The sequence below is a fragment of the Stegastes partitus genome, unplaced genomic scaffold (genome assembly GCF_000690725.1).
Source record: "Stegastes partitus isolate 25-593 unplaced genomic scaffold, Stegastes_partitus-1.0.2 Scaffold888, whole genome shotgun sequence".
NCBI lineage: Eukaryota > Metazoa > Chordata > Actinopteri > Pomacentridae > Stegastes > Stegastes partitus.
This window is the reverse complement of record NW_007578619.1, coordinates 99,978-126,302: the sequence shown is the minus strand read 5'-3', so window position 1 is coordinate 126,302 and position 26,325 is coordinate 99,978. Positions and strand designations below refer to the sequence as shown.

Genomic DNA, 26,325 nt, shown 5'->3' with positions numbered 1-26,325 from the left:
TGTGTAGTTTAATGACATACAGCAATGTGTGTACAGTCTCCTGAAGTCCAGCCCTGTGCTGGGGGGAAGCTGTCAAATAGCAGTGGGTGGGGTGTAGGAGGGTGCAGAGGGCAGGTAGGCTGCTGCTGCTGCTTCATCACATCCATTTCTGTCCAAAAAGACCTTCCTCCAGACTCCAGGTTCCCCCCCACGCACGCACTCAGTGGGTGTGTGTTGACGGAGCATCAGTGCTGCTGCTGGACGCACGTACGAACCGTCCGCCTCATACACTGCTGCGCTCCATCAGACACTCATGATGAGAGGCTGCTCCAGCCGGGCCAAGCAGAATCAAGACAGAGCGGGTAAGAGCTTTTCGCATCTGTTGGGGTTTTCGGGGACTTTTTTTTTTTTTTTTTGATTCGTGCAGCTTTAATCGGTGCCACCAGCTGCGCGTGGAAAAAAAAGGGGGGCAACGTCGAGCAGCTCTTAAAGACGTAAACAAGAGTCGACGTGCTTGTGGCTGCGCGGAGACCTTTACCCTACATAGCGACAACAGGCAGACAGCAGCTGTGGCAAAACAGAGGATGAAGAGGCAGGAGGATGGCTTCTGCTAGAATAACTGAGAAGCAGCAATCAGATGTGTTTGGGTTGGCTGTGCTGTTGTTGTAGTTTCTCATTCACTGGTGTTGCAGAGGGAAGATGGGTTTTATGGCTGTTTGTTGTGCCTGCATGGCTCACACTTGGGGTTGCTGCGATGCAATGAATGGCGTTTATTAATAAATCTATGAGCTGAAACGACCTCTCAGCAGGCTGATTCAGAGCCCAGTGTAATGTTAACATAGGCGCTGCTATATTGGGAAATGACTTGTCTGCTGTAGTTGCGCCTCCGAGCAGTGAGCTGCTAGAAGGAGGAGGAGGAGGAGGAGCCCAGATCTGCTTCCTGTTCAGCCGCACAGTACAGTGTGTAAGAATCCTCATTTAACCTCCATGGAAAATATCTTATTTACTTCATAGGGGCAGAGGAAACACTTGCTGAAGCAAAAACACCAATGCAGCAATGTGAAAACACAAGTAAAAGTCCTGCATGAGAAATCCTACTAAAGTAGTAAATATTGAAGTAAAAGTTCTGTTTTGATCCATCTGAGTGGTATATATGACATAATTAGATTATTATTAGTGAGGCAGTAGTGTGTAGCTGGTGGAGCCGGATAGAACTCCTTTATATGGGTCATTCCACCAAATTTAAAGAAAAGTTCACACCGTCTTCAATTTGAACGATTTCTTTTTAAAGTGGTGAACACTGGTTGAGTTGACTATGTGGGAAACCTGGGGTCGTAGTTAGGGTTAGCTTTTGAGCTAAAAATCCTTAAAGAGAGGTGGGGTCATGTCAGTTTTTTGTGTTCTTGCCAATCTGTGGAGCAATGTTTGAAGTGCTGTAGCTTCAGAGATAATGTAGCTGGAGTGCTGATGTTTTGCCCACTCATTGATATGTACACGTGGTCTTTAATGGTACAACCCTGCTTTGATAGAATACAAACCGGTTATATGATAGTGTAAATTTGGTCAAAAAATGTCCAAGTTTTTTCCTATTTGGATATTCCACAAACCATAAAACCCTTATTTTTCCCCTAAGACACTGATGTTTTTGCCCCCCTTTGATTGACATGGGAAGAAATGAGGCGTAATGACACATGCAGGTTCATTTACAGGGACAGAAGGTAAATCTGAGGGCAACAAACACGATTATTAGGAGAAGAAGTTTTGATACACAAATCTGCTGTCAGTTTTTCTCTCATTTTTGGTCAGATATTGGACCATTTGAACATTTACTGAAATCAAACGGTGTGAGAAGTTAAGAGGAAATACATGTACATTTACTATATAAAGAGAAATTCTTATATGGTGGAGATGTTAACGACTCAGACATCTGAAATGACACTGTGCACATTTGTGCAGTGAAGTTGCATTTTTAAAACAAGAGATTTGCATTCAGTTTGCTGTTATTACGTCTCTGCTCTTTCAATCAGTGTCAAAAATCCTAATGATCTAATTTTCCGATCTAATTTAAAAATGTCCCATCACAAGTTAAAGGCCTGCATGTCAAAAGCTACTTAAGTAAAAGTAGGCTACATAAGCAGCAACATGTAGTTAAAGTATTAAAGTAAAAGCACTGGCTTTGTTCTTGTGACGGATGTATTTGAGATTACATTATTAAAAGTGAAGCGTCAGTGTGACAGCAGCATGTTACTGTTGAAACTAGTTGCACTACAACAGTACGGTGTTTTCTAAAAGCTTGATATCTTATCCACTGTGTTTAATCTTCATCTTAAAAGCAGCAAAAGCCGTCAGATAACAGTAGTGGAGTAAAGGGTACAATATTTCCCTCCAAAATGTTGTGGAGTGGAAGGAGGAAGTGGCAAAAAAAGTGAAAATACTCAAATAAAGGACCTCAAAACTGGCCTGAACTACACTCTTAAAAGGTAATTTTTTTACTATTACAAACCAGATATGATGGGCTTTCTGTTAGTACACTCACACAGGCTGTACAGGCTCTTCAGATTCTTTCAATAGCCCATCCTATAATAAACATTGCCTAACCAGCTTGTATCCAGCGGGTGTGCCTCAGTCTGTGTGCAACAATCACAACTCTACACTACAGCATGTTTACTTTGACCAGCTGAAAATCTAAAAATGTATTCTTAGCACGAGTTACTGTGCCATTTCTTTGTGGACCTGATGAACCTGACATATATTACAGTCTACGAGCAGTCAGGGAATTTGACAGAGAGAGAGAGAGAGAGAGTGCAGGAGCTATTTAATTAGAAACCCTCCATCTCGTCATATTTAGGTCACAGACCCTGTTGCTCCGCCACCAAGACTGTCTCTAAGCTTAATATAATCAGTACACCGCGTAAAACACAAACAGATGAACAGATAGGCCTACTAACCTGAAAACGTGCACCGACTTTCCATACTGGGTCCACCTGCGCACTTTCACATAAGCCTAGTACGACAGCTTTGCACAAGTTTGTAAAGGTTCTACTGTTGGGTTGACACAGTGTTAGTGTGAATTCATCTCTGTTTGTTATACTGGAGGGTGTCCTGCTCAGCTGAGGCGGACAGATTATTATAAACACCTCTTTAAAAAAAATCGACACCGTACTAACAACAGAGTGATTATGAGCATGTCTACAGAAAATTTGTGATTTATTGAAGGCCTGATGAGTTAAATTTTTAGTGTCTATTATGTTGAAAGCTCAGGAGCCTGTTCAGGCGCACAGTGAGAGGGTAATGCTGCCATCTCATGGACAATGTGTGAAGAGGAAGAGTTAAAGTCTGGTAGCATTTAAAAACCACCATATAAAGTGCTTGTTGTTGGTGTTACCCTGAACCAGAACCAGAAAAACAATTAAACTTAATGACTATTTTTACAGCAGATAGTTTGTCTCAGTGTGTGAACAATATTCAGAAACTACAAACATGACATGAATATGCACTATAGAAGTAAGAAAACTGATTAAATAATAACCACAGCTGTCTTTTTTTCCCCAATATTTAGTGATAAATTACCCTCATACATCAGGAACAGCCTAATTTTTACACATGACAGTGAAAATACCGAACAGAAATGCATCACAGGGTGTAAAACACGTATTTGTCATGTGTTCAGGGGAGTTCATATCTTAACAGACTCACCCTGGTTTGACTGATCATTGCAGGAAAACCATAGATGTCGCTGATAACATCAACAAAGGTTTCAGTCTTGCAACTGTGAGCATGATCAACAGAAGGCAGCTAAACTGTCTTAAGTCATCATTCATGTTATTATATCCACTCCTGCCTTTCCCTTCTGCTGTTGAAAGGCTTGTTAGGTTATTTTCAAATCAGCAAAAGAGCTAAAAAAATAAAAAAATAAACAGTTTACCTCATTACCGAGAGCAGCCGCTGTGTTTGTATCCACTGTCTTCACATAAAACAGCATCATTTTGTGCAATTAACTTAGATTTCACGTTTTGCAAACACATTCCCGTGAATCAGGCCAACTTAGACGAGCACATCAGGCCTTAAGCAGTAATTACAGCAACCACTTAGCCAAGATAACATCAAACATTACGCAGTATTTTGAGCAGTGTGGTTTCCTAAAGACTCGGCACAAACACACTGGTGTTGAGTGATTCATCCTGGGTTGACCTCTATTGAAACGGAAGCTGGGTGGAATGTGTGAGGTGACTAAACCCAGTGAAACCTAAAGAATCATGTTATTTTCACACAATGTTTACAGCCTCACACAGCATTGAGGGAACATCTGTGAGGGTGCATACAGGGCCTTTAAATCAGTAGGTTAGTTTCTTGGTTGCTCTTTAACAATTCACACCTGACAGGGTTTTATATAACATTTAAAGAAAAGGAGAACTCACAACTTTCACATACTTGACCCTGAAACAACACAGTTTCCTAATCAGTAATCCACTGGGTGCACTTGAAAGACCAAAATCATAGTTTGATGTGCTAACGCATGCTGTGGAGTCTCGTATCAGTAGGCATGTGTTTGATTAACCTTTTCGTTGTTTTTGTTGCATGTATTATGGTGCAGAATTCATATTTGGCAACTTTTTTTTTTTTTTTTTTTTACTGATCTTTCAACCCGTAGGCTGTCGTAGTTAATATTTTTTTTAATGAACGGTACATAAGAGAATTGCTTATAGAAAACAGTGGAGCATTTTGCAGCCAAGTGAAATGTACATTAATCAGACAAAAGCACAACTCCAGATCAACACAAACGTTGATTCAATGCAGCCACATGAGGAACTATTTTGCCAACACTGGACAACGCTGTAAGGGGATAAAATACTGCAGCTGGATACAGATGAGGCATGAAAAAAGCAGGACAAGAATTATAAAAGTACAATAAGGCTACAAATATAGATATAATAAAGACAAGGCATGATGAATTTACATGTGGTAGGTGGGGATCTGATCTATGAATATGCAAATTTACATATTAGGGCAGAATAAGGAGAAAGGAGGAAAGGGAGCTGGGTGGAGTTTTAACAGAATCTAGCAAACCTGATAACACCACCTGGGGAGACACAACCCAGGAACCTGGACCACCACCTTGGTCATACACAGGTCACACAAGTTTATTGTGGTTCAAATCAGAAGAAAGTAAATTTATTGAATAACTGATTGAATACTGAATATCTGGCATGTGTGCCCAGAGTGTAGTCTAATTAGAGTTATTAAATTGTGTTTACTAATGCAATTCTTTTAAAAAGAAACGCTTCCAGCACATTAAAATTTGCAAAGGAAGGGAAAATTTGACGGAAACCAGGAAGGTAGCCAATGACATAACAGTGTTCCTGGAGTGTCACAAGTTACCAACTAATCATGAGCTCACAACAATTCATGAGCATCTAACCACCGCCAGTCACAGCCAGCTCCACTAAACAGGGATAATCACAGTTATTGCTACAGCAGCATCCACATGATGCAAAGACAGACAACCCTTTGGCTTCAAAAACTTCAGCTAAACAGACACCAGTAAGATTAAGCAAACAGAAGACTGGTAAACAAATGCACTTTCATCACTATGCGCATATGTGTGAGCAAGACTTGTAAAACTGCCAGCAACCTTTAAACAATCCTGACTGCATCACCTACCTCAGTCACAGGGAGGAGCCCATGTGCCAACCAGGAAGCAGAGACAGACAGCAGCCATGATGCCACAGGTAGTTTAAAAAAAAAAAAAAAAAAAAAAAACAATCAGGGGCGGGGCCATGGGAGGAGTCAACCAGAATCTGTGGTGGTGTGTTCAACAGCTGTTAGGGAATACTGAATTTACCTGAGCACTAAAGTTACTATTACAATATGGACATGTATAGATATGTTATAATGGATAGTGTACCCAACATTTCTGCAATTGCAGTGAAAAACGTTACATGGAGAAAAGACTAGTGTTAACGTGATGTCGTTGCACATAAAGAGCTGTATGAGAACAGAGTTAGATTTTGTTGTTCACACAGCCTGTCAGAGTGAATATTTAGACTCTGGACTCATTATTTTTCAATGGAAGCAGTTCACTAATTTTTCACTTCACTTATTGAGGTAACACTCAGTCATGTGCAATAACTACGTCTCTGTGCAATAACACAACTATGACCCCATGACTATTTATTACACTGTACACTTTATTTTTATTTTTCTCAGAACAATGCACATTTTACATCAGAATCAACTTTATCGGCCAAGTTTGTACACACAAACAAGGAATTTGACTCTGGTGAATCTCAGGTTTTTGTATAAGAAATAAAATAAATAAAGTAGAACAATATAATAAGAGTAAGTAATAAATAGCAGTATTTTACAAGTTTTTACAATATGTCTGCAAAGAAGCAGGGTCACTGAGGTAGACGTGGGAACATTACATTTTATGCATACGTTTTCTACTTGTGGTTATATTTTTAAGGCATATTTTTCTATTTGTTTTTTTGTGCTGCTTAAATTTCCAAGTCTTTAAATGGGAGCAGCTGTAACCTAAGCAATTTCCCCACTTTCTGATTCTGATGCAGCTGTTTCCATGCAGCTGTTCCTACTGTGACATGTCCACGTGTCTGCTGTTTTAAAAAAAAAAAAAGTCAATCAAAGTAGCTCAACTTCAGCAATTATGAACATTTTAATAAATCTAGCATTATCACCATACCTGCTGCTGTTGTGTAAAGTCAAATCACACGACGCTCTGTTGTGTCCAGCTGTTGTTCTGTGGATGCGCACTTGCAAGGTAGTTTACGGTAAAGCCGAATACGCGTTGCGCCTTGCTGCGGTTATTACGGCTGCCCGTTGGCTCCGGCGGTGCGGACCGAGCAGAGGGCACGTGACGGCGACACACAGAGGGAGCGCGAGCAAGCAGCGGCACCGGAGCGTCTCCATCCCCGCAGAGCCGATGAAACACCGGTCACATCCGGAGCAGCATCACGGGAAAAGGCCCCGCGTTCCCGCTGCGGCCGCCTCCGCCTCGCCGCAAGACGGAATGGAGGACAAAGCGCCGTCAAATCCGCGGGAACTCACCCAGAACCCCCTGAAGAAGATCTGGGTGCCGTGTAAAAATGGCCTTCCCGAAAAACACATTTCTCAGAGGAAGGGTGCGTATGACGACGACGTGGCGACAGGTTACTGGCATCCTTGTTTAGCGGTTGGTTCAGCAGATATTTTAATTTTTCTTGTTGTTGTTGCTGTTTTTGGTGTCACCGTGTAGCCGTAATAACCACCTCCTGTTATGATGCGGTGTCCTAGCTAACGTTACCACGGCCACCAGCGCCGCCGCCACAGTTCACCGGGTTCTCGTGTCTTACTGCCGCCGCCGCTGCTGCTGCCATCTGCTTCACACGGTTATGTAAGGATTCACATGATTGCCACCAAGGCAGCTCGCATCGAGGAGAAAGGACTGGCACCAGGGATGTGCATCTCATTGTCACTTTGTGCCAAGTCGAGCTCCAGTTGTTGGTAAACAGGAATTGTATCCCTGCAGTCATGTGAGTGATCTGCTGCTGCATTTAATCAGCTGTATAGTCAGTGGCTCCTCACTGTAGCCTGACTGAGAGGGATTTTTTTTTTTTGTTCAATCAATAGAGTTTAATAATGCCATGTGTTTGGGTGGAGTGGCACACTTGGCTGCACAGTAATAACAATAGTAATATTCGCGTTTCAGGGAGGTAGCGTGTGAAAATGACTGCATAATGCTCTGAACCGGCACCCATGAAAGCTTGTCGTGCTCCCTGACCCAGTCATCTGTGGACACAGCGGCTCGGTGTGGAAACAGGCTGCTTGCTTTCTCCAGATGTCTTGAGGACAAAAAGTGCAGCGTTTCACAACACCCCAGACCACCGTGAACTCTTTTTCTCTGCCACGCTTCGACATTGTGATGGTGGCGTGATGTGACCCTGTCTTTATGACAGATTGCACAGGACTGTAATGAAATCATGTCTGATAAGAACTCCTAGGAGTTAATATTAAATCTTTATATCTTTGTGTTATGTAAGGCTGTATTCGTGCAGACAGCTATTGAACAGAACCTTCAGATAAACTAATATGCTTAACTGAGCAATTCCAAACTTCACAAATAAATCAATTTTGTATGCGTGATCAGCATGTGACTGATGGTGTCTTGTCCCTCTTTTGCTGCAGTATGTATGACCAACTGTCCCACCCTGATTGTGACTGTGGGCCTCCCTGCCAGAGGAAAGACCTACATCTCCAAGAAGCTGACCCGCTATCTCAACTGGATCGGAGTGCCCACCAGAGGTACCGCTTCTTTGGATTTACACTTGCAATGAACAGAGTCTCACAAACTTTAGTGGGAGAAAATGCAGCTGTAGAAACATCAGTTTAAGGAAGCTGAGGGAATTCATGATGGTGTGTGCAAATTTAAAGTTGGTCAAAGAAAGTTGATGTCAGGGGTTTTTGCCTCCGCTGTTTTCCACAGAATTCAATGTCGGACAGTACAGAAGAGACTTTGTGAAGATCTACAAGTCCTTTGAATTCTTCCGTCCGGACAATGAAGAAGGCTTAAAGATCAGAAGGTAAGAGTGGCCTCTGGCATCAGACTATCTTAATAATTTATTTAATCACCAACAAGTGGTAATTAGGGTTGGGCGTATCTGTGATCTTTACAGACAGTGTGCTTCAGCAGCCTTGAATGATGTACGACAGTACCTCACAGAGGAAGGAGGCCAAGTTGCGGTGGGTCAAATGTTAAATTGTATGTTGGCAGAGATGATTTATGCCTTTTTAAATACAGTGTACAGTGCTAAAAGGCGTGTCTGTTGTTTTTCTCTACGTGTGTTGTACAGGTGTTCGATGCAACAAACACCACCAGAGAAAGAAGGGGAACCATCGTCCAGTTCGCAGAGCAGAATGGCTTTAAGGTAACTTGCCGGGTCACAGTTCCAAGTGAGGACACTGCTCTTGTTGACAGCCATAATGAGTCTGTAATGCTTCCGTCTTCTCTCAGGTGTTTTTTGTGGAGTCTGTGTGTGAAGACCCAGATGTCATACAGGAGAACATAGTGGTGAGTGACTCTGTTGTTCTGATTGGTTTACTCAATAAGAAATTAACCTCTGGCCGTGTTGCGCTAACGCCTCCGCTGTTGCTGTCTTTAGCAAGTGAAGCTCGGCAGCCCCGACTACACGAACTGTAACACAGAGGAAGCAGTGGAAGACTTCATGAAGAGGATCAAGTGTTATGAAAACTCCTACGAGACGCTGGATGAAGTTCTGGACAGGTGAGGTGGAAGCTGGTGTGGAGGTTCTGTTAGATATGATGTCCCAGCTGTGCAACAAAATGAGCATAACCAGCTCAGAAGAACATTCTGGTGCTTAAACCTGAATGAATTAGCAGTAATTTGGTGTTAAGTGACAAATGTAATTAGCACTATGCTTTTGTCACTAATTATGAAAAACTATGTTACAAAAAAACTTGCTCACAGCTGTATGATTGATGAAGGAAAATTGTTTCAAAATGACTGTTTATTTCACTTCATGTCGCAGTGCATTTCAGTCTCGTTAAAAACTTGTTTAGTTTTTTTGGTTTGCAGATGAGAGTAATTTTTAACAAGCCTCTCTTGAAAAGCAATTTGTGTCTGATACATTTTTCCACTAAAACGTTAAACTGTTCAGTTGGATAATGTTTTTACACACGCAGTAGAAACACAGCATCAATGTATTTATTGTCTCCTCTTAGGGATCTTTCCTACATTAAAATCATGGACGTGGGTCAGCGGTACTTGGTCAACAGAGTTTTGGACCACATCCAGAGCCGGATCGTCTACTACCTCATGAACATCCACATCACGCCGCGCTCAATCTACCTGTGCCGCCACGGAGAGAGTGAGCTCAATGTCAAGGGCCGAATCGGGGGAGACTCCGGCCTCACACCGAGGGGCAAAGAGGTACCACAAACATTACGATATAAGAGGTCCCAGCAGAATGACTACCTTGCTTTTTTCTGACTAGATGACCTCATAAAAAAAACATTTTACTTCCTCTGTGCAGTTTGCAAAGAAGCTGAGTCAGTTCATCCAGTCGCAGAGCATTAGCGACCTGAAGGTGTGGACCAGCCAGATGAAGAGAACCATCCAGACGGCCGAGGCTGTCAATGTGCCCTATGAGCAGTGGAAGGTCCTGAACGAGATCGATGCTGTAAGTGGAGCTCTCTTTGCTTCCAAGCACTATTTACTGCCTCTTTGTGCAATGTTTATAACGTTTAACCTGTGTGTGTGTGTGATATAATTTTAGGGTGTGTGTGAGGAGATGATGTATGAGGAGATCCAGGGCCACTACCCTCTGGAGTTTGCCCTAAGGGACCAGGACAAGTATCGCTATCGCTACCCCAAGGGAGAGGTCAGTAGCTAAATTTTAACGTCGGTTTTGTCAGGTGAGATAGTAGTAAAGTGCTTTGCTGTTTGTCAGCTTTAAAGTAAACTGCTTTTGGGCAGCGTGTCTCTGAATTTGGAAATTTGCTAATGCAGATTTGATTCTCTTTTGTAAACATATTAACACGCTCTCTTTCTCTCATTCCAAACACGCACAAACACACTATTAGACTACATCCAGATGGCTACTGGCCACTTACACTCTGCTAATGAGCCTCAGCTTGGGAAAGCAGCTTCTCAGACAGATTTGGCTAAACACTAGATTGCAGTAAACAAAGACTTCACATTAGTCTGTGAGTGTCCCTGACGGTGTGTGCGCCAAAAATGTGGGGTCAGGTTATTTACTGTGGGCCTGAATGCCCGCTGGTCTGTTCTCACCTTTAGTCCATCTCATTACCTCTCCATTAATCTCACACAGGAAGATGGATATGGGCATTAGTTAGCTGCCCATTTGGACAGTGCTGATGCAGCACTTTAGGGCGTATTGTTAAAGCCAGGGTTTGTCGAGTGTGAATTTTTCCACTCGCTATAATGTTCGCTGGTTTAACTGAGTTCTTTCTGAGCAGCATGTGTGAAGAAAATTGATTTAGTAGAAGTTTTAATTTCCAGGTTTACTTTTTCCTGTTGTTCTGCTTTCCATTAGTCTGATTTTCCTTTTTCTTCTTGTTGTCAGTCCTACGAGGACCTGGTGCAGCGGTTGGAGCCGGTCATCATGGAGCTGGAGAGGCAGGAGAACGTGCTGGTCATCTGTCACCAGGCTGTCATGCGCTGCCTCTTGGCCTACTTTCTGGACAAGACAGCAGGTCAGTCTTTTAGATGAACCTCAGAAAGCCTGTGGGGAATGTCGCTGATGTGTCCAGTTCAACCCCAATGATGGAGCTCGCCCTCTGAATCAGTTTATTGAGTCTGTTCCACTCACACCCAGCACACCACACCAAAGAAAAGTACACCAGCCATCACAGTCTGGTATAAGGAGCACTAAAGAGGCTTGCAGATGTTGAATGATCTCAGCATTCTTAAAAAGTACAGTCTGCTCTGTTCCTTCTTGTACGCTGCCTCCAAGTAGCTGGACCAGTCCAGCTCGTTGTCCAGCTGTACTCCCAGGTATCTGTAGCTGGAGACAACTTCCACCTCTGTGCCCTGAATGGTGACTGGATCCAGTTTGGGCCTCTTCCTCCTAAAGTCCACTAGTTTTTCCTTGGTCTTGGAAATGTTACGCTGAGCGTGGTTGAGGTTGCACCAGTTCACAAAGCAGAAGAGAAAGCAACTGTCTGAGTTATATTGGAAGTCAGAAGTATAAGTTTTAGTGCCATCACAAACTACTTCAGCAGTTTCATAGGGCAGTTTACCTTTGTTCAGTTCAATCATTCCAGTCAGTGTTCATGCATTGTCTACTTCAGAAACATGACGTCACGTCCTTTTTCAGGGCCGGGTGTAGGGCAGTTTAGTGCATGCACATGTAATGAAGTGTTCACTCCTTGGTTTGAACAAAAGAAAATGTTTTATGCCCTGATGTGTTACATATAAAGCTGTGACAGACGTTCATAGAGCCGAGATGGAGATGTGTGTTTCACTCCTGGCTGACTGACCCAATTTATACATTGCAGACCGGAGCACTGATGCAAAAATAGAAGGAGTGTAGTCAGAGGAAACCTTCGTCGATTGTACCTGCCCTGCAACTAGTCGGCTGGTGGTTGCAAAAAAAATTCTAGATCAAATTTGCCACAACGCACCAAGTGCACTCTGCCTGCTGGCACTATTTGCAGCATATAAAAACATTTTAAACTGGTTATTTTGTACTGAAACAATAACTACAGACTAGGAGCTGACCAGCATCCACCTGCCCATGTTTAGGTAATTAAAATAAAACTACTCACAGCACAAGAACTATTAAGTATATCAATGCAGATAAGTTAGCCTGCTGTCTTTAGGTGATATGCCAAGTTGGTTGTTCAGCTATGAACGTTGTCTGCCTGTTCTAGCAAAATGCAGCCACACATACGACTTCTTCAACACGGTGTCAGTTGGTTTGAGTCGACTCTGAGTAAACATCATTTAAATAAGTCAGACCTGGGGCGTCCCTGTAGCTCACCTAGTTGAGCGGGTGACCCCATGAATAGGGGCTATCGTTCCCCGACGCAGTGGTCGTGAGTTCGACTCCTGCTCATGACCCTTTGCTGCAGGTCTCTTCCCATTCTTCTCCACCCTTTCCTGTCTCTCTCTACTGCTCTAAATGAAGGCAAAAACCCAAAAAATAAATAAAATAAGTCAGAGCTGCCAGTCTTCATAAATGGAGACTGTAAGACTATACTGAAAACTAGTCAGATTTATTTTTTACTTCACATATTTCTGTTTTTGCAACATACGACGCTATACAGTGTAGCCTACATATTGAGCTTTACATATTGCATGTATGTGGGTGCTCGGCTTTGCTCTGAAAAGTGACACCGACTATAGAGATCTTCCAGAAATTCTTTCTAGAATGTGATGTTTCCTGCTTGTCTGGTGGTTTCATGAACTGATTATCTGTCCACACAGAGGAGCTGCCGTATCTGAAGTGCCCGCTGCACACTGTGCTGAAGCTAACGCCGGTGGCCTACGGTACGACTGCTCTCCTATGAACTTGTAATGCGCAAAATACATCTGTGTGTTGTGAAACATAACAAACCTGTTTTGCCATCTGAACTAATAAAATCAAACCTTCTGTCTGCACACTTTCTTAGGTTGTAAAGTGGAGTCCATCAGCCTAAACGTGGACGCAGTCAACACACACAGAGAAAGACCAGAGGTAGGTATAGCACTACGCACAGCACACATACAGTAAGAGACACACAACAACAATTGACCCACTTTTTGCAAGGTAAGATGGCTCACAAAGAGGCCAGTCTGATCGCTTCAGGTGCTGAACATCACGGTGTTGGGATTTTTTTTCCACTTCAGCATGCAAGGATAATGCAGATTTTTTTTTCTACACTCCGCCATGTTTTCATATTGAGTGCAGAGCAGGTTTTCGTGCCAGATTATGTGTGGATTATAGGTTAACAGAAACAATGGCTAATGCTCTTACAGCTTTTTACTCACACACCCTTTAGGTAAATACGCTGCAGAGTGGACTATGTTCCTGTTCTTTAAGCCCTCTGAACCCCAGGCAGTTTCTGGGTGTTTTTTTTTTTTTTTTGCTTCCGTCACATTTTTCCTCACTGTGGACTCGTTTTTCACTGCAATGTAAAGTCCTGCACCTCTATGGAAACAGCACGACCATGACGAGAAGCAGAGAGAACTCAAACATGTCTTTTGTGAAGTATGGCAAAGTTGTCCCATCCATTCATCCGTTATTAATACACCACTTAATCCTCACTAGGGTCGCGGGGGGTTGGAGTCTATCCCAGCCGACTTAGGGCGAAGGCAGGGGACACCCTGGACAGGTCAATGACAAAGTTGTAATGCCATAAATTTAAAAAAAAAAAAGAAAGAAAGAAAAGAAAAACAACAGGTTGATTAGAAATCAGCACATTTTTCCAAGTGTTCACTGGTTTTACACAAACTAGAAACACTTTGTGACTCTCCATGCTACAGATACTTCCATCTATCTGCTCAGTGTAAACACAGCTGCAGTTCAGCGTAAAGTTCTCTCAATTTTTGTCACGTGTCTTCTAACTGAGTCACTATTTGGGTCATGGTTGTGCTGGGTGATTTTTTTTGCTATTTTTAAGGTTGTGGTTCGAGCAAATGCTTTATTTTTGGAGATTTTTTGCGTATAATAAGACATTTTGATGAAATATCACGATTTTATGTTGAGACTTGGTGAAGTTTTCTGACAAAACGGCACATCCCACGTGATTAGTTCAAGGACCATCGGAAAGCTGAAACGATTTTTAGAGTTTCTAGCACTGCTAAGCGTTTCTCTTTTTTTGTGCTTTTATCTCACTGGCAGGTTATTTGATTCAGAGGGTTAATGTGATATGAAAGGCTCAGAAAATAGGTTTTTAGAAGCTTGTCTATTACCAGTAAAACCTAACCGTGGGATCTTATTTTTGTTGTGTTTTTAGCTGATAAATCATTTGAATGATGAGCTTAAAAACAATGCATGCATGGTTTCATTTCTGCTCTGCATCTAGCACACATCTGATAAGGACACTTCTGAAAACCCTCCACCATGTGTAAAACAAACTGAAGAACCTAACGTGATCTACTTTTCCAGGTCTTTCAGCTCGTGTGTGCGCACTGGATTTCATGTCTCCCCTGTGTTTTGATCCCTCCTCCTCTTTGTCTGTTTTTTTTTTTATCGAACAGAACGTAGACGTGTCGCGGATGTCAGAGGAGGCTTTGCTAACAGTGCCAGCTCACCAATGAGGCAGTACCCCCCCCCCCCTCCCCCCGACTCCCCCAACACCCTCACACATTCACCCTTCATTATGCACACTCAACCCTTCAGACGCACAATATACTTTTCAAATTCTATGATTGAATCTCTCTCCACTGTTCTTTCATGTTATTTTCTCTTCACTTACATTTTGAGACGTGATGATGGTGATAATTGACTGGAATCCAGTTTCTAATTTTCGATTATTAATCCTGTCACGGATCTTAAGTCGTGCACGATCTCCTATTTTTGGGAGAATGAATGAAAAGCAGATGAAGTTGTGTTTTCTTTTTTTTTAAATGATGCTGTGATCCCAACTGTGAAATCATGAAACTCCAACACCTTTTTTTCTGTAGAGACACTGATTGCGTGTTAGTTTATTTTCTCAATGATTATGTCTGTTAAGCTGATTTAACTTTAACAAGTGTCTCATCACTTCATATTTTTGTTGGTACAAGTCAGGAAACTCTGATCTCAGTTTTGCTGAGAGAGAACCAAGTTGTTCGTTTTCTGTATTTTGCACATGAAAATCAACTCTTTAATTTCATAAGAAGACTTTTAGGATGTCTAACACTGTCTAATGAAGATCCTGGAAATACAAAAAATACGTTGTTGTTTTGTGTTCAACTATGTGAAGTATATTCATAGCACTAATAACAATTAAGTGGAAGGTATTTCTGTTTCATGTTTCTGAATAAACTCCACTCAACCATTTCATGTATCCTTGCTTACGCTCTTTTTGTGCTTCATTTCCAAAAGCTTCGCATGAAAGCTGCTTTACTGCTTAACAACAGGAAGTCGGGGAAAACATAAAAGAGGCGATCTATTTATTACCGATGCTACTCGGAGATTCCCTTTACAGCCTCACTTTCTGCAGATCAAATGTTCGGTGCAGTGCCGTCGCCGCTTTTCTCTGCCGTGCAAACTGAAGACTCCGAGGTTTCTCCCGTTCATTCATATGCAAAGACTCCCCTGGGGTGAATAGCAAAACTGCTGCCATTCATCAGCCTGAACAAAACACTCACTGTCCCATGCACAGATTTCTGTCTGCTCCGAGTGAAAGTAATTACAGAGTGAACGCTTGTTATAAAACTGCCGCTGTGTTTTAAAGTGTAAATGTTGTTGGAAATAAAAATGACATTTTCAAAAATGCACAAAAGAAAGTTACAAAGGCTTTGTGTTACATCCATGATGGAAGCAGCCGTTGATCACATACGCTGCTATAAAGGTGGATCGGAATAGACTGACTGCTGTTTAGCAACATCTGGTGGCACATAAAAAGTTTCACACGTGCTTTTTAGTGACCAGAGGCCGGTCATTTGGCACAATCTAGTCACACTGGGTCTAGATGATGTGGCTGTCCTCAGGCAAAAAGATGAACACATGATGGAACGCTGACAGGAAGAACCAGTGATCGCTGTGAGGTTTTTAATGTTTGGTTGTAAAGCCTCTTTGTGTTCTTGACTTGCTATAAATGTGAATATACATGTATGTTTGCACCAGACGTCTGACACTTGCTGCCTTCCTCCTTCCAGAATGTGAACATCCATCGTACAACCAAGGACGCCCTGCAGACCGTCCCTCCTCACTTCTGATACCTCTGCTGGGACCCAGTGAAGTTGGACCTCCTTCTCTCTCCCTCTTGTGACGGACTCTCTCACCTTCCAGATCTGCACTGCCTGCTCTCACTGGTGACCATGTGCCTCCTCCTCCTCCTCCTCCTCCTCTGCTGCTGCCACACAAACACCCCCTTCCTGTGTGATCTGTCTTTTCTAAGGGATTTTAAAGGGGCTGTACCAGAACATCGTCTGGGCTCCAGTGTTTTTATCTAAATGCTACACGGTGTGGTACTCGGCATAGCTGCTCCTCACAGACACACTCACTCACAGCAGATTCCTGTATGTTTGTCGCTATCTCCAGTGTGGTTTCAGTGTGTTGATATTGTAGGCTTGACACTGAAGGTTGCTGTAGTATGTTTGGAAGTGTTGATCATTCATCCGATCATGTGATTCTGTGCTCCATGTTACTGTATCGTGCAATCATTGTTTCATGTGAAGGCGTCTTCAGTGAAAATGTGCAATTTCTGGGTTACAAACCTTCTCAGTACTATTTTAAGTGTGTTCAGTGAACGAGTGAACGGACCGGGTCGCTATTACGAAGGTTTTCTACAGTGTACGAATAGTCACTTCAATTTTATACGACTGGGTGATAATAATAACTTTCTTTAGCTATGTGCCGCACAGTATATTTACTGGATTGTCTGAAATGAAAGAAATCTATAAACACATATCTTTAAGGAAATTAGATCAAGCTTTTTGTGAAGAACACATCTGAGCATTGAAAAAAGGCAACATTTGCTCAGTTGTTGGTGTTGATGTGGGTCATGACTTTAAAATCTACATCCCAGCTCCACTATAATAAAGATGCTATTTTTCTAAACCAACCAGTCTCCATATATGATCTATTTTTTTTGGGACTTTTTGTTGAATTATGTGGTTGCATTACCTGTGAAATGGGTTTAAGTATTTATCAAAGTCGCAAATAAGGATCAGTTGATTAATGTGCCATAAGTTTTCTAAAGAAACTGATAAATTGTTTGGTTTAAAATGCCAAAAACACTAAAAATGGCATTGACATAATGATAAATCTTGCTTTATCCGAGTAAAAACTTGTCCAAGAAGATTCAATAAAGCAGCAAACGTTCACATATCAGGAGCTAAACTGGAGAATGTTTGGCATTTTTATTTAAAAACTATTAAATTAAACCACTAATTGCTCTAATTTTACTATTTTATGGAGAACTGTGGATGATGCTGATGGGATGCAGTGGCACAACCATGACTTTGATGGACTGGTCAGATCAGATGGTTGCACTTAATCTCGCTGTTGCTAACTTGTCAGCCAACATGAATAAGTAATTCGTCTGCAGCTCAACCGAGCAAGACCATTTACCTCCAGGAGCCTCAAGCTTTGTGAAGCAAGTTTACGTGTGATGCCGCCAATAATGCTTCTGAAATAAATTAAACATCATATAAATCTATAGAAACATACATTTTCTTCTCTTTGAAGGTAAAGAATTTGGATCAAAAATATGTAAATGGCAACTAATGCTGACTCCAAAAACACGCTCTGTCTGCAACACTTCCCCTTCCCCCCAGCTGAAATAACACAGCGACTGCGCACACGATGAAATGTGGCCAAAGCGCTAACTAAAAACAACTTCCTCGAAACAGATCTGATCCATTTATGGGCGCAGCAGCACAAACCATGAATGACAGTTTTCAAATATGAACACCGAAAGGTACAAACAACTGACTTTTATTATCTTTCACTGTGGGGTTATTGTAGCCGTTTTTTGTTTTTTCTTTTTACAGACATCTCCATGTGATTTAATGCCACACAGACTATTTCCTCAAACATGTATGTCCTGAACAGAGAAATTTTTGGAGACGAATTTGAAACAGCAGTGACAGAACATACAGACTCACATACACAAAATACAAAAACCTGGTTGTTTCACTTGCAACAACACGTCCTTAATGCCCCTGTAATCATGGCTATCAACTTGATTAATACTTTTAAGGACCCGCCTTTGTTTGGGGATTTGTTCTAAGTGGCTGAAAATGAAACTGGTAAATATTTCATTATATACAGTAATCGATATTCATGAGTACAGGGAAATACTCCAGACGGGTGCAAAGGCTGTCATTGCCAGATTGGTCACGTTCCTCTCATCTCCTCGCTGATTGGCTGTTTACTCCTTTAGTTCTCCTCTCTCGTGCCGATTGGCTCTTTTGAGTGTTCCCAGGCTTGTACTGGACCGAGGACAACACTGTCATCAGAACTGTGGAGAAGATAACATCCTCTTATATTCTATCTTTCTGTTTATTCACACAATGTGAGCACACAATTAAATTACAGCGGTGAGTCTGACATTTAAATGCATTTATAAAAAAACACAAACAAGATAAAGATTCTAGGCCTTGGGGGCAGAAAAAGAAGTCGCTTACGTTCTTGAGGAATTCTTCAGCAACAATACGGGCCCTGGCGTTAACGGACAGTTTCATCTCGCTGATCTCCTTGTCGATCTCCTCCATGAAGTGGATGACAAAGTCCACCAGCTTGTGTTTGTACATCTGCTCCGTGTGGAAGTTGGTAATCAAGAAGCTAATATCATATCCCTAAAATCAGAAAAGAGGAAATGAGGAAAAAAATGAGTCAGAGCTAAAAAAAAAAATAAACATCACAAACTGTATTCAATGAAAATGTATGTTGTAATTACTGATGTATTAGATGTCTGTGTGCGGTTTGTACAACATCTGTGCATGGAGAGCCTTTTGACGTCAGCCGTTTACACAGTTCCTCATTTCACATCTTCCCATCACATTGACACTGTATATTAATTCCTCTTCTGTCACACACTGCTTTAATTATCCTGCATACAACCCAGATTAACCCTCCCCTGCTCCATCCTTTACCTCTACTGGTTTCCTCCTCAGAATGAAGAAGTTCTCCGCTCTCATCATCATGAAGCGCATGAACTTGTGGCAAAGGATCTTCTCGATCTCATCAGCCTACAATCGAAAAAAATTTAACAGCACATTAGACTGCGAAAAAAAATGACAAACCGCTCGTAACAGAAAAAAAAAAGTCAAAATCCTGCTGGTTTTAATTACCTGCTTGACAGCAATGCTGACTCTGACAGAGTTGATGGATCCCTCAATGAGAACCTTCTCCTTGTCATTGCGGCTGATCACCACAGGCTGAAGTAGAAGCTCCTTACTGCTCCTGTGACGACAACAAAAACAGGCCTTCTCAATTTTCAACTCGTCATTGCTGCGCTCGAGTCACTACAACACAGACCCCTCGAAGTTGTAGTGATTCCTCCCCTCTTGGTTGCATTGGGAAGACACCTGCAAACAGGCCGCGACAAGCCCCTGCCGAACTATTTTACAGCCCTGCCCATGCATGCTGTCATTTTTCTTCCCTCTTAGATTTTCTACGTTTGCACAAGTCCAAACTTGCATGACAGCAGCAGATTATCTAAATAGACCCTAAGGGCAGGAGAAACATGAAGAAGAAAAGCAGAGGAAGCCAAATAGTGAGAATACCATGCTGCTGAACATACCTGACCTCCACCTCTGGCTTGTTGTGACGCTCCACCACCTGAGAGGAGAAGTTCTCCAGACAGAGGGCTGCCTGCAGAGTGGCCCTCACAGCGTTTAAGTAGGGGCGCAGAGTCGCTGTCTGGGGAGAGAGAGAGAATAAAATCAATGCCTGGGTGGAACACTGTGCAGGGAATATTTTACAGGATGACACTATTTGTTATTTAGGTCAGAGTACATGCAAAGTGAACCTCCCAGTCTAGTGTGGGTGAATCAGCCAGCAGGGTCAGTCTATGAGCTCAGGTTTGATCAGTGTCCAACATAAACTGTGTGCAGGGATGCAGTGGCTGAATATCCTACTTACATTCATACTTTTAAAAAAATCCACTACCAGTCATTTTAGGAAGATCAATATCAGTATCAAACAAATGCAATTAAGTTATACGTAGATTTCCTTTAGAAGTGAATGATTTTTGCTTGCATTAGCAGATGTGATGCTTTCAGGTACCCGACATTGCAGCTCAGCCAATCTAGCCTTTTCCACAAGATATACGCTGCTCTTCCACCGTCTAATGTCAAAAGCTATGAGAGAGCTAACAGGCACAGTAACGAAGGGGGGAAAAAAGGGGCCGAGAGGAAAAGACAGCTCAGCTCAGTCACTCTAGTTTCTGCAAACCGTATCAAGGATGCCCGTCCTCTCATTTCACTGCAGCCAACCACAAACTCCGTCTACGAGCAACAGGAAGCTAGCTAGCTAAACTCGCCTTGAATGTAGACATAGCTAGTAGGGATAAGTGGCTAAATTATAAAATAAAACGATACATTTAGAGCAGGAGACTTACCATTTTTGCGCTGTAAAAGACGGAAGTTCCTGAGCCACGCCTGGAACGACTCTTCCGTAAATCCTACATAGTCAAGTAAAGCTACGGTGCGTTTGTTCTAAGTTAACTCTCCGCCCGATGAGGCCTCAGTCGCTGTAACTTCGTCGTTTGCCTTTACTACTCCGCCCGGGTGGAGTATTATAAAAGTAAAACGAGCATACCCTACGGTGCGTCCATTCTGTTGTGTGAATAGGAGACATTTTATTCAGCCAAGGTTGGATTATGAGCTGTTTTAGTCTATCGTAACACGTTTTAAGTAATATGTGTTTTTTAAAAACAACAACAACAACAAAAAACGTCATTACACATGTGTGCCAGTTCGACCCTTCAAATACAAGGTTTGTTGCATATTATTTGTTTTAACGCACCTAGACACAAAATGGTTTGTTCCGATGATACCATTGTAGCATTAGGTCCATGTATTTACAACTCTTCATGATTGTTTTGCTAGCTGCTACGAGTTAAAGTGTTCTGTTAAATTTTGTAATGTTATCTTATTTTACATTTTTGTCTTAAATGTGTTATTTCGTCTATAATATGTCATAATATCGTTTGAATTTGTTTCGGACACTTGTGTTACCACAATGGTTGTTTCCAACATGGACGCCATTCACTGACGGTAATCATCGTACCTCTTAAACATTCAAATATTTACATCTGTGCTCTGCATTTGTACATTTAAGCTCTTGTGATTTTCAAACGCAGTCATGCTAAACCTCTGTGTTCAAATCGTGAAAGCACAAGCGACCACTGTTTGAATTTAAGAGTAACTTGAGGCAGTTTGGGCCCAGCGGGCTGCTGATCGATTGAAGCAGCCGTTTGTTTGGGTGCTTGTATTTGTATTCAGACATGGGTAGAAAAACAGAGCACGACTCCACTGTGTGTGAGTTTAATATTGTCTGTGAAGATTCTCAGTATTTTAGGTCATTGTAACCCTCAGAGCTTCCATAAAAAGCAACCGGACTTCTCTGTTTGTTTTTTGTATACGTTTCACCTCACATCCAAGAGCTTTAAAGAAGCATCAAATCTTTTGAATGAGAGAAGAAATTGCTTCAAGACCCCCCAAAAAAGAGAAGTCCAGTTACTTTTTACTGAAGCTCGTAGAGTTTGAAATAAATCAATTAACCACACTGTCCATGTTCTTGTGTCAGTTTAATCAGACACTGCCAGGTCCCTGCTGCACAGCATCATGAGTGAGCTGAAGGACTGTCCCCCACTGAAATATTATGACTTCAAACCCGTTGAACACGTCAAGGTATGTCCCCGCTACACTGCTGTGCTGGGCCGCTCAGAGGACGATGGCATCGGCATCGAAGAGCTGGATACCCTGCAGCTGGAGCTGGAGACCCTGCTGTCCTCAGCCAGCCGCCGCCTCCGGGCCCTGGAGGAACAGAGACAGGTAGGATTTAACTTGTGTGTCATCAGGTTTTCATCACAACTCACTTGTATGTAACTGTGATTTCTAAAAGAAGACAAGTATTTCCAAAACGCCGCTGTTTACACTGCTTCTGTTTTCTGTGGACCATCTCAGATCCTCACAGACTGGCAGGACAAGAAGGGAGATAAGCGCTTTCTGAAACCGGGAAAAGACCCAGACCCCGCAGCCACGTCTCGCCACAAACCAAAGAAGCAGAAATTGGATGGCAAAGGAGGTCACGGACCAGGACCAGGTCCCGGTAGACCCAAATCCAAAAACCTGCAGCCAAAAGTTCAAGAGTATGAATTTACAGATGATCCACAAGACATTCCACGTACTCCTAAAAATGACGCTCCCAACAGGTCAGTAGCAATTAGTCATCAGTTCAGGTATATTTGCCTTTTAACAGTTATGTTTCGTTTTTTTTTTTTTACTGAAATGAATTGTGTTTTTTTTCCCCAACTGTGTGCTAAAGTAAAAAAATAAAAGCCATACTCAATCAACTTCCTTCAAGTGTTTTTACTGATATATGACAACATTTTTGGTTTTCAGATTCTGGGCGTCAGTTGAGCCATATTGTGCTGATATCACAAATGAGGAGATCCGATTGTTAGAGGAGCTTCTGAAACCTCCTGAGGATGAAGCAGAGTATTTCAAAGTATGTCACAAAAAGTCTTGCACCTGTTGCTGTTTTGCAAATAACTTAATACCATGCACCAACTACATTTTCCCATCTTAGTAGTGTTAAGTAAAATGTACTATCTAAAAGTACATTGAGCTATGGATGCTCATTGTGTTAACTGTAGATTCCAGCATTGGGGAAACACTACTCTCAGCGGTGGGCTCAAGAGGATCTGCTGGAGGAGCAGAGGGAAGGAGCACGAGCCAACGACAAGAAGAAGAACCTCATGGGAGGGCCGCTGTCGGAACTGGATGCAAAAGGTGTGAGAAGACCTAAAATGACTGTACTTGAACTAGTTTGCACTCGGTCCCACCATAGCAGACTGTAGTTGCAGAGAGATGTATCAACCTTAATATGCATCTTCATGTTAAACTACTGTAGATGTGGACTCGCTGCTGAAAAAGTCAGAATCCCAGCATGAATCTCCAGAGGATGGCTGTCCCTTTGGTCCTCTCACACAGCGTCTGCTGCAGGCTCTTGTAGAGGTCAGACTTTATATCTTTTGATCCAGCTGCTACTATGAGAAATGTCCCAAAATGTAATGGCTTTTGAAAATACAAATGAATAAAAGAAGACATCACAAATGTTCGTGTATATATTGTGTTGTGTAAACCCTGAAACATGTGGCTAACTTGGTAATATTTGTTTTCTTCCAGGAGAACATTATATCCCCCATGGAGGATTCTCCTATTCCAGACATTTCAGGGAAGGATGCGAATGACGGTGCTGGGACTTCTCCTCGAAGTCAAGGAAAAGCTTTTAGGTGCGGTATTTGCAACGTGAAATAAATCTATGACATATCAAAAGCACCAGCATCAGTTTATCCGCTTAAGGTCACCAACACAAACTCCTCTCCTACACAGACCCCAATATCTGACATAGAATAATAACAAACACATGCTCAAGCTGTGTTTGGTTGATGAAAACTAGGCTGCTTTCATGGGTCAGTCCCCTGTCACTGTCATTTATAACACCCAAGTCTGGAGCTATGATTCCCCAAAGCGTACATAAATGCAGTTAACATGGATCTATTTACACATGTAGCCTCTTTCAGACATGCACTCTTTTCTGTCAGTCTGATGGCATCTGAGTGTTCTGGCTTTATGTCTGAATGAGCACCTTGATTACTTTTCTGCAAAAGTCACAATGACAATCGTACTAGGTCAGATCTAGTAACATATCGCTGTCAACACTTCACAAGTCCAAACTGCATGCAGTCACGTTAATGGATAGGCACCAATACTGAGTCATAAACATCGCGGAGAGCACAAATTGATTTTGTCTGAATAAATCACAAAACTCTCTCGTTCACGTTGCCCTACAGTATCTTCATCAAGCTCATTAATCTGAACAGATCAATGAGACTCACTAATCGTAAAAAAAAAAAAAAAAAAAAAAAAAGATTTTGATCAGACATTAACAGGAGCTGAAGTTTAGTTTGTCAGTTCCAGCTGTTTGAGAAGTCTTTCCTTTTTATGAGTTTTTTTAAATACCTGAGGCATCAGACAGCAGCAAGATTCACATAAGGGTCTCCAGACCACATTTACGCACCTAAAACACCAGCAATAACTTTTAATTATTCCATGTAAATCGTTTGTTACATAGCAGCCGTCCTCAGGTTGAGTCCTGAGCTCCATCACAGCTATTTGTGCTTGGATGCAAGACTATTTATGCACATGCTGACATGCTTGTTTATTTCAGTTTCTCACATTTCGATGGATGAAATGGTAGTAAAATTTAAGATGGTGACATTTGAAAATTTGACATACTTTCCTTGATATTAGGCTGGTACATGTTGGTTTTGATCCTGAAATATTTAGAATCTGTGGCTCTGTTGCCTTCCACACACACGCACTTTGACTGTAATTTAGTTGTGAGTTTGGCTAATTTATACCTCTATTTGTGCATCCAAATATCTAATTTCCTGTCTTTCTTTCACCTCTCCAGTGTTCCTCATACTCGTTCTTTGGAAGCACGAATCAAAGAGGAGCTGGTAGCTCAGGGGCTGCTGGATTCTGAGGAGCGACCTGGACAAGGAGGAGACTCTGAGGATGAGGTTCTTGCAGAGCTGCAGAAGAGACAAGCGGAACTCAAAGCCTTGACTGCTCACAACAGAGCCAGAAAGCAGGAGCTGCTCCGGTAAGGACACAGACTGACGGTGGTTCCATTTACCACAACAATTAAATGCATATTTATTAAAGCTCACTGACAGGCTGATAATGTGAAACTTTTTATTTGTCGTTCTCTCACAGGCTGGCGAAAGAAGAGATGCGCAAGCAGGAATTAAGGCAGAGAGTCAGGGTGTCTGATAATGAGGTGATGGAAGGATTTCGGCGAATCATGGCAGCCAGACAGAAGAAACGCACTCCAACTAAAAAGGAGAAAGATCAGGCTTGGAAAGCACTGAAGGAAAGGGAGAGCATCCTCAAGTTACTGGATGGATAGAGGAAGCAACAGTTTGTGTGGGTTTGTTTTGACCCGAAAAAAATGTTGGAAGAAGCATCTTTTTCCCACAAACTGGCACAGATCAGAACAGCTGTCACACGGTCAGTGAAAAGCTGCATCCATAATTATGTAAGATACAGTTGACTGCAGGCCTGCATGACTTGTGTAGGGACGTTTCTGTAGTAGTTTTTATGCCATCAACAGAAATCTCATTTGATCAGTAACACTCTGTATGCATCAGACTTTTTACACCTTTTTCAGATTTTATTTTTCTTTGTCAGTTGAGTTTTTATGTTTCTTTTTACTTTGTTTACCATTGTAATGCTTTGAAAACAATAACTAACTGTTGGAATAAATCAGTACCACTTAAGGGCAGCTTTTGTATGTGTGTGAAACAGACAAATCAGAGGAGACGTGCATCAGTGCTTAACAACGGCACCAACTTGAGCAACAGAAAAAAACTGTTTTTGCTTATTCAAATAGCAGATTTGTTTTTTTTTGTGTCGCTCTTTTTATGTGCTTATTGTCTATTTCCCATGTCCGCACTCGGCGGACAGACATACTTCTTTCATTTACTAAAATGAACACATCCAGTAGTGCGTTTTCTTTAACATTCGGCCATAGCAGACATAACTTGGGTTCATCATACAGACTAATGTTGCACTAAAGTTTCAGCTTCTCATTTAAGAATACAATTCAGAACCACAGAGAAGGCATCACAGGATGTATTATGATTGAAAAGTTGGTGAGTAAATTGTATAAAATGTATTGAAAAATCCTGGAGGACAACCTGATGTATTCTGTAAGAAACCCGTGACTTGGGAAAACATTCGTTTTCCAGCAAGACAACGACACGAAGCTACACAGAAGTGGTTTAAAGACAACACGGGGAATGTTCTGGAGTGGCTGAGTCAGAGCTCACATCTAATCCAACTGACAATCCATCCATCCATTGTCTATACAACGCTTAATCCTCACTAGGGTCGCGGGGGGGCTGGAGTCTATCCCAGCTGACTTAGGGCAAAGG

At 42.0% G+C, this 26,325-nt stretch overlaps 3 protein-coding genes across 7 annotated transcripts; 2 read left to right on the top strand and 1 right to left on the bottom strand.

Moving 5' to 3' along the window:
• Nucleotides 1–154: 154 nt before the first annotated feature.
• Nucleotides 155–17,211, top strand: LOC103365889 (6-phosphofructo-2-kinase/fructose-2,6-bisphosphatase 4). Of its 4 annotated transcripts, none has more exons than XM_008293452.1 (14): nucleotides 155–341; nucleotides 8,161–8,277; nucleotides 8,459–8,555; nucleotides 8,649–8,715; nucleotides 8,826–8,900; nucleotides 8,987–9,043; nucleotides 9,135–9,256; nucleotides 9,715–9,922; nucleotides 10,026–10,172; nucleotides 10,269–10,373; nucleotides 11,079–11,208; nucleotides 12,944–13,006; nucleotides 13,129–13,193; nucleotides 16,304–17,211. In XM_008293452.1, the coding sequence occupies exons 1-14, from the start codon at nucleotides 293–295 to the stop codon at nucleotides 16,361–16,363; spliced, it is 1,362 nt and encodes a 453-aa protein (XP_008291674.1). In that variant the 5' UTR covers nucleotides 155–292; the 3' UTR covers nucleotides 16,364–17,211. The 4 variants fall into 4 exon arrangements, with proteins under 4 accessions (XP_008291674.1, XP_008291673.1, XP_008291672.1 ...); XM_008293451.1 differs by lacking the exon at nucleotides 16,304–17,211 and adding an exon at nucleotides 14,699–15,489; XM_008293450.1 differs by lacking the exon at nucleotides 155–341 and adding an exon at nucleotides 6,868–7,118.
• An 859-nt stretch (nucleotides 17,212–18,070) lies between these two features.
• arpc4l (actin related protein 2/3 complex, subunit 4, like) lies at nucleotides 18,071–20,810 on the bottom strand. Its single transcript, XM_008293448.1, has 6 exons — nucleotides 20,716–20,810; nucleotides 19,897–20,015; nucleotides 19,445–19,556; nucleotides 19,247–19,342; nucleotides 18,779–18,949; nucleotides 18,071–18,612 (listed from the first exon to the last, which is right to left on the bottom strand). The coding sequence occupies exons 1-6, from the start codon at nucleotides 20,716–20,718 to the stop codon at nucleotides 18,607–18,609; spliced, it is 507 nt and encodes a 168-aa protein (XP_008291670.1). The 5' UTR covers nucleotides 20,719–20,810; the 3' UTR covers nucleotides 18,071–18,606.
• Nucleotides 20,811–21,020: 210 nt separating this feature from the next.
• Nucleotides 21,021–25,670, top strand: tada3l (transcriptional adaptor 3 (NGG1 homolog, yeast)-like). Of its 2 annotated transcripts, none has more exons than XM_008293442.1 (9): nucleotides 21,021–21,092; nucleotides 21,906–22,153; nucleotides 22,286–22,533; nucleotides 22,724–22,829; nucleotides 22,978–23,113; nucleotides 23,235–23,338; nucleotides 23,510–23,616; nucleotides 24,801–24,992; nucleotides 25,106–25,670. In XM_008293442.1, the coding sequence occupies exons 2-9, from the start codon at nucleotides 21,944–21,946 to the stop codon at nucleotides 25,296–25,298; spliced, it is 1,296 nt and encodes a 431-aa protein (XP_008291664.1). In that variant the 5' UTR covers nucleotides 21,021–21,092; nucleotides 21,906–21,943; the 3' UTR covers nucleotides 25,299–25,670. The 2 variants fall into 2 exon arrangements, with proteins under 2 accessions (XP_008291664.1, XP_008291663.1); XM_008293441.1 differs by lacking the exon at nucleotides 21,021–21,092 and adding an exon at nucleotides 21,232–21,373.
• The last annotated feature ends 655 nt before the right edge of the window (nucleotides 25,671–26,325 follow it).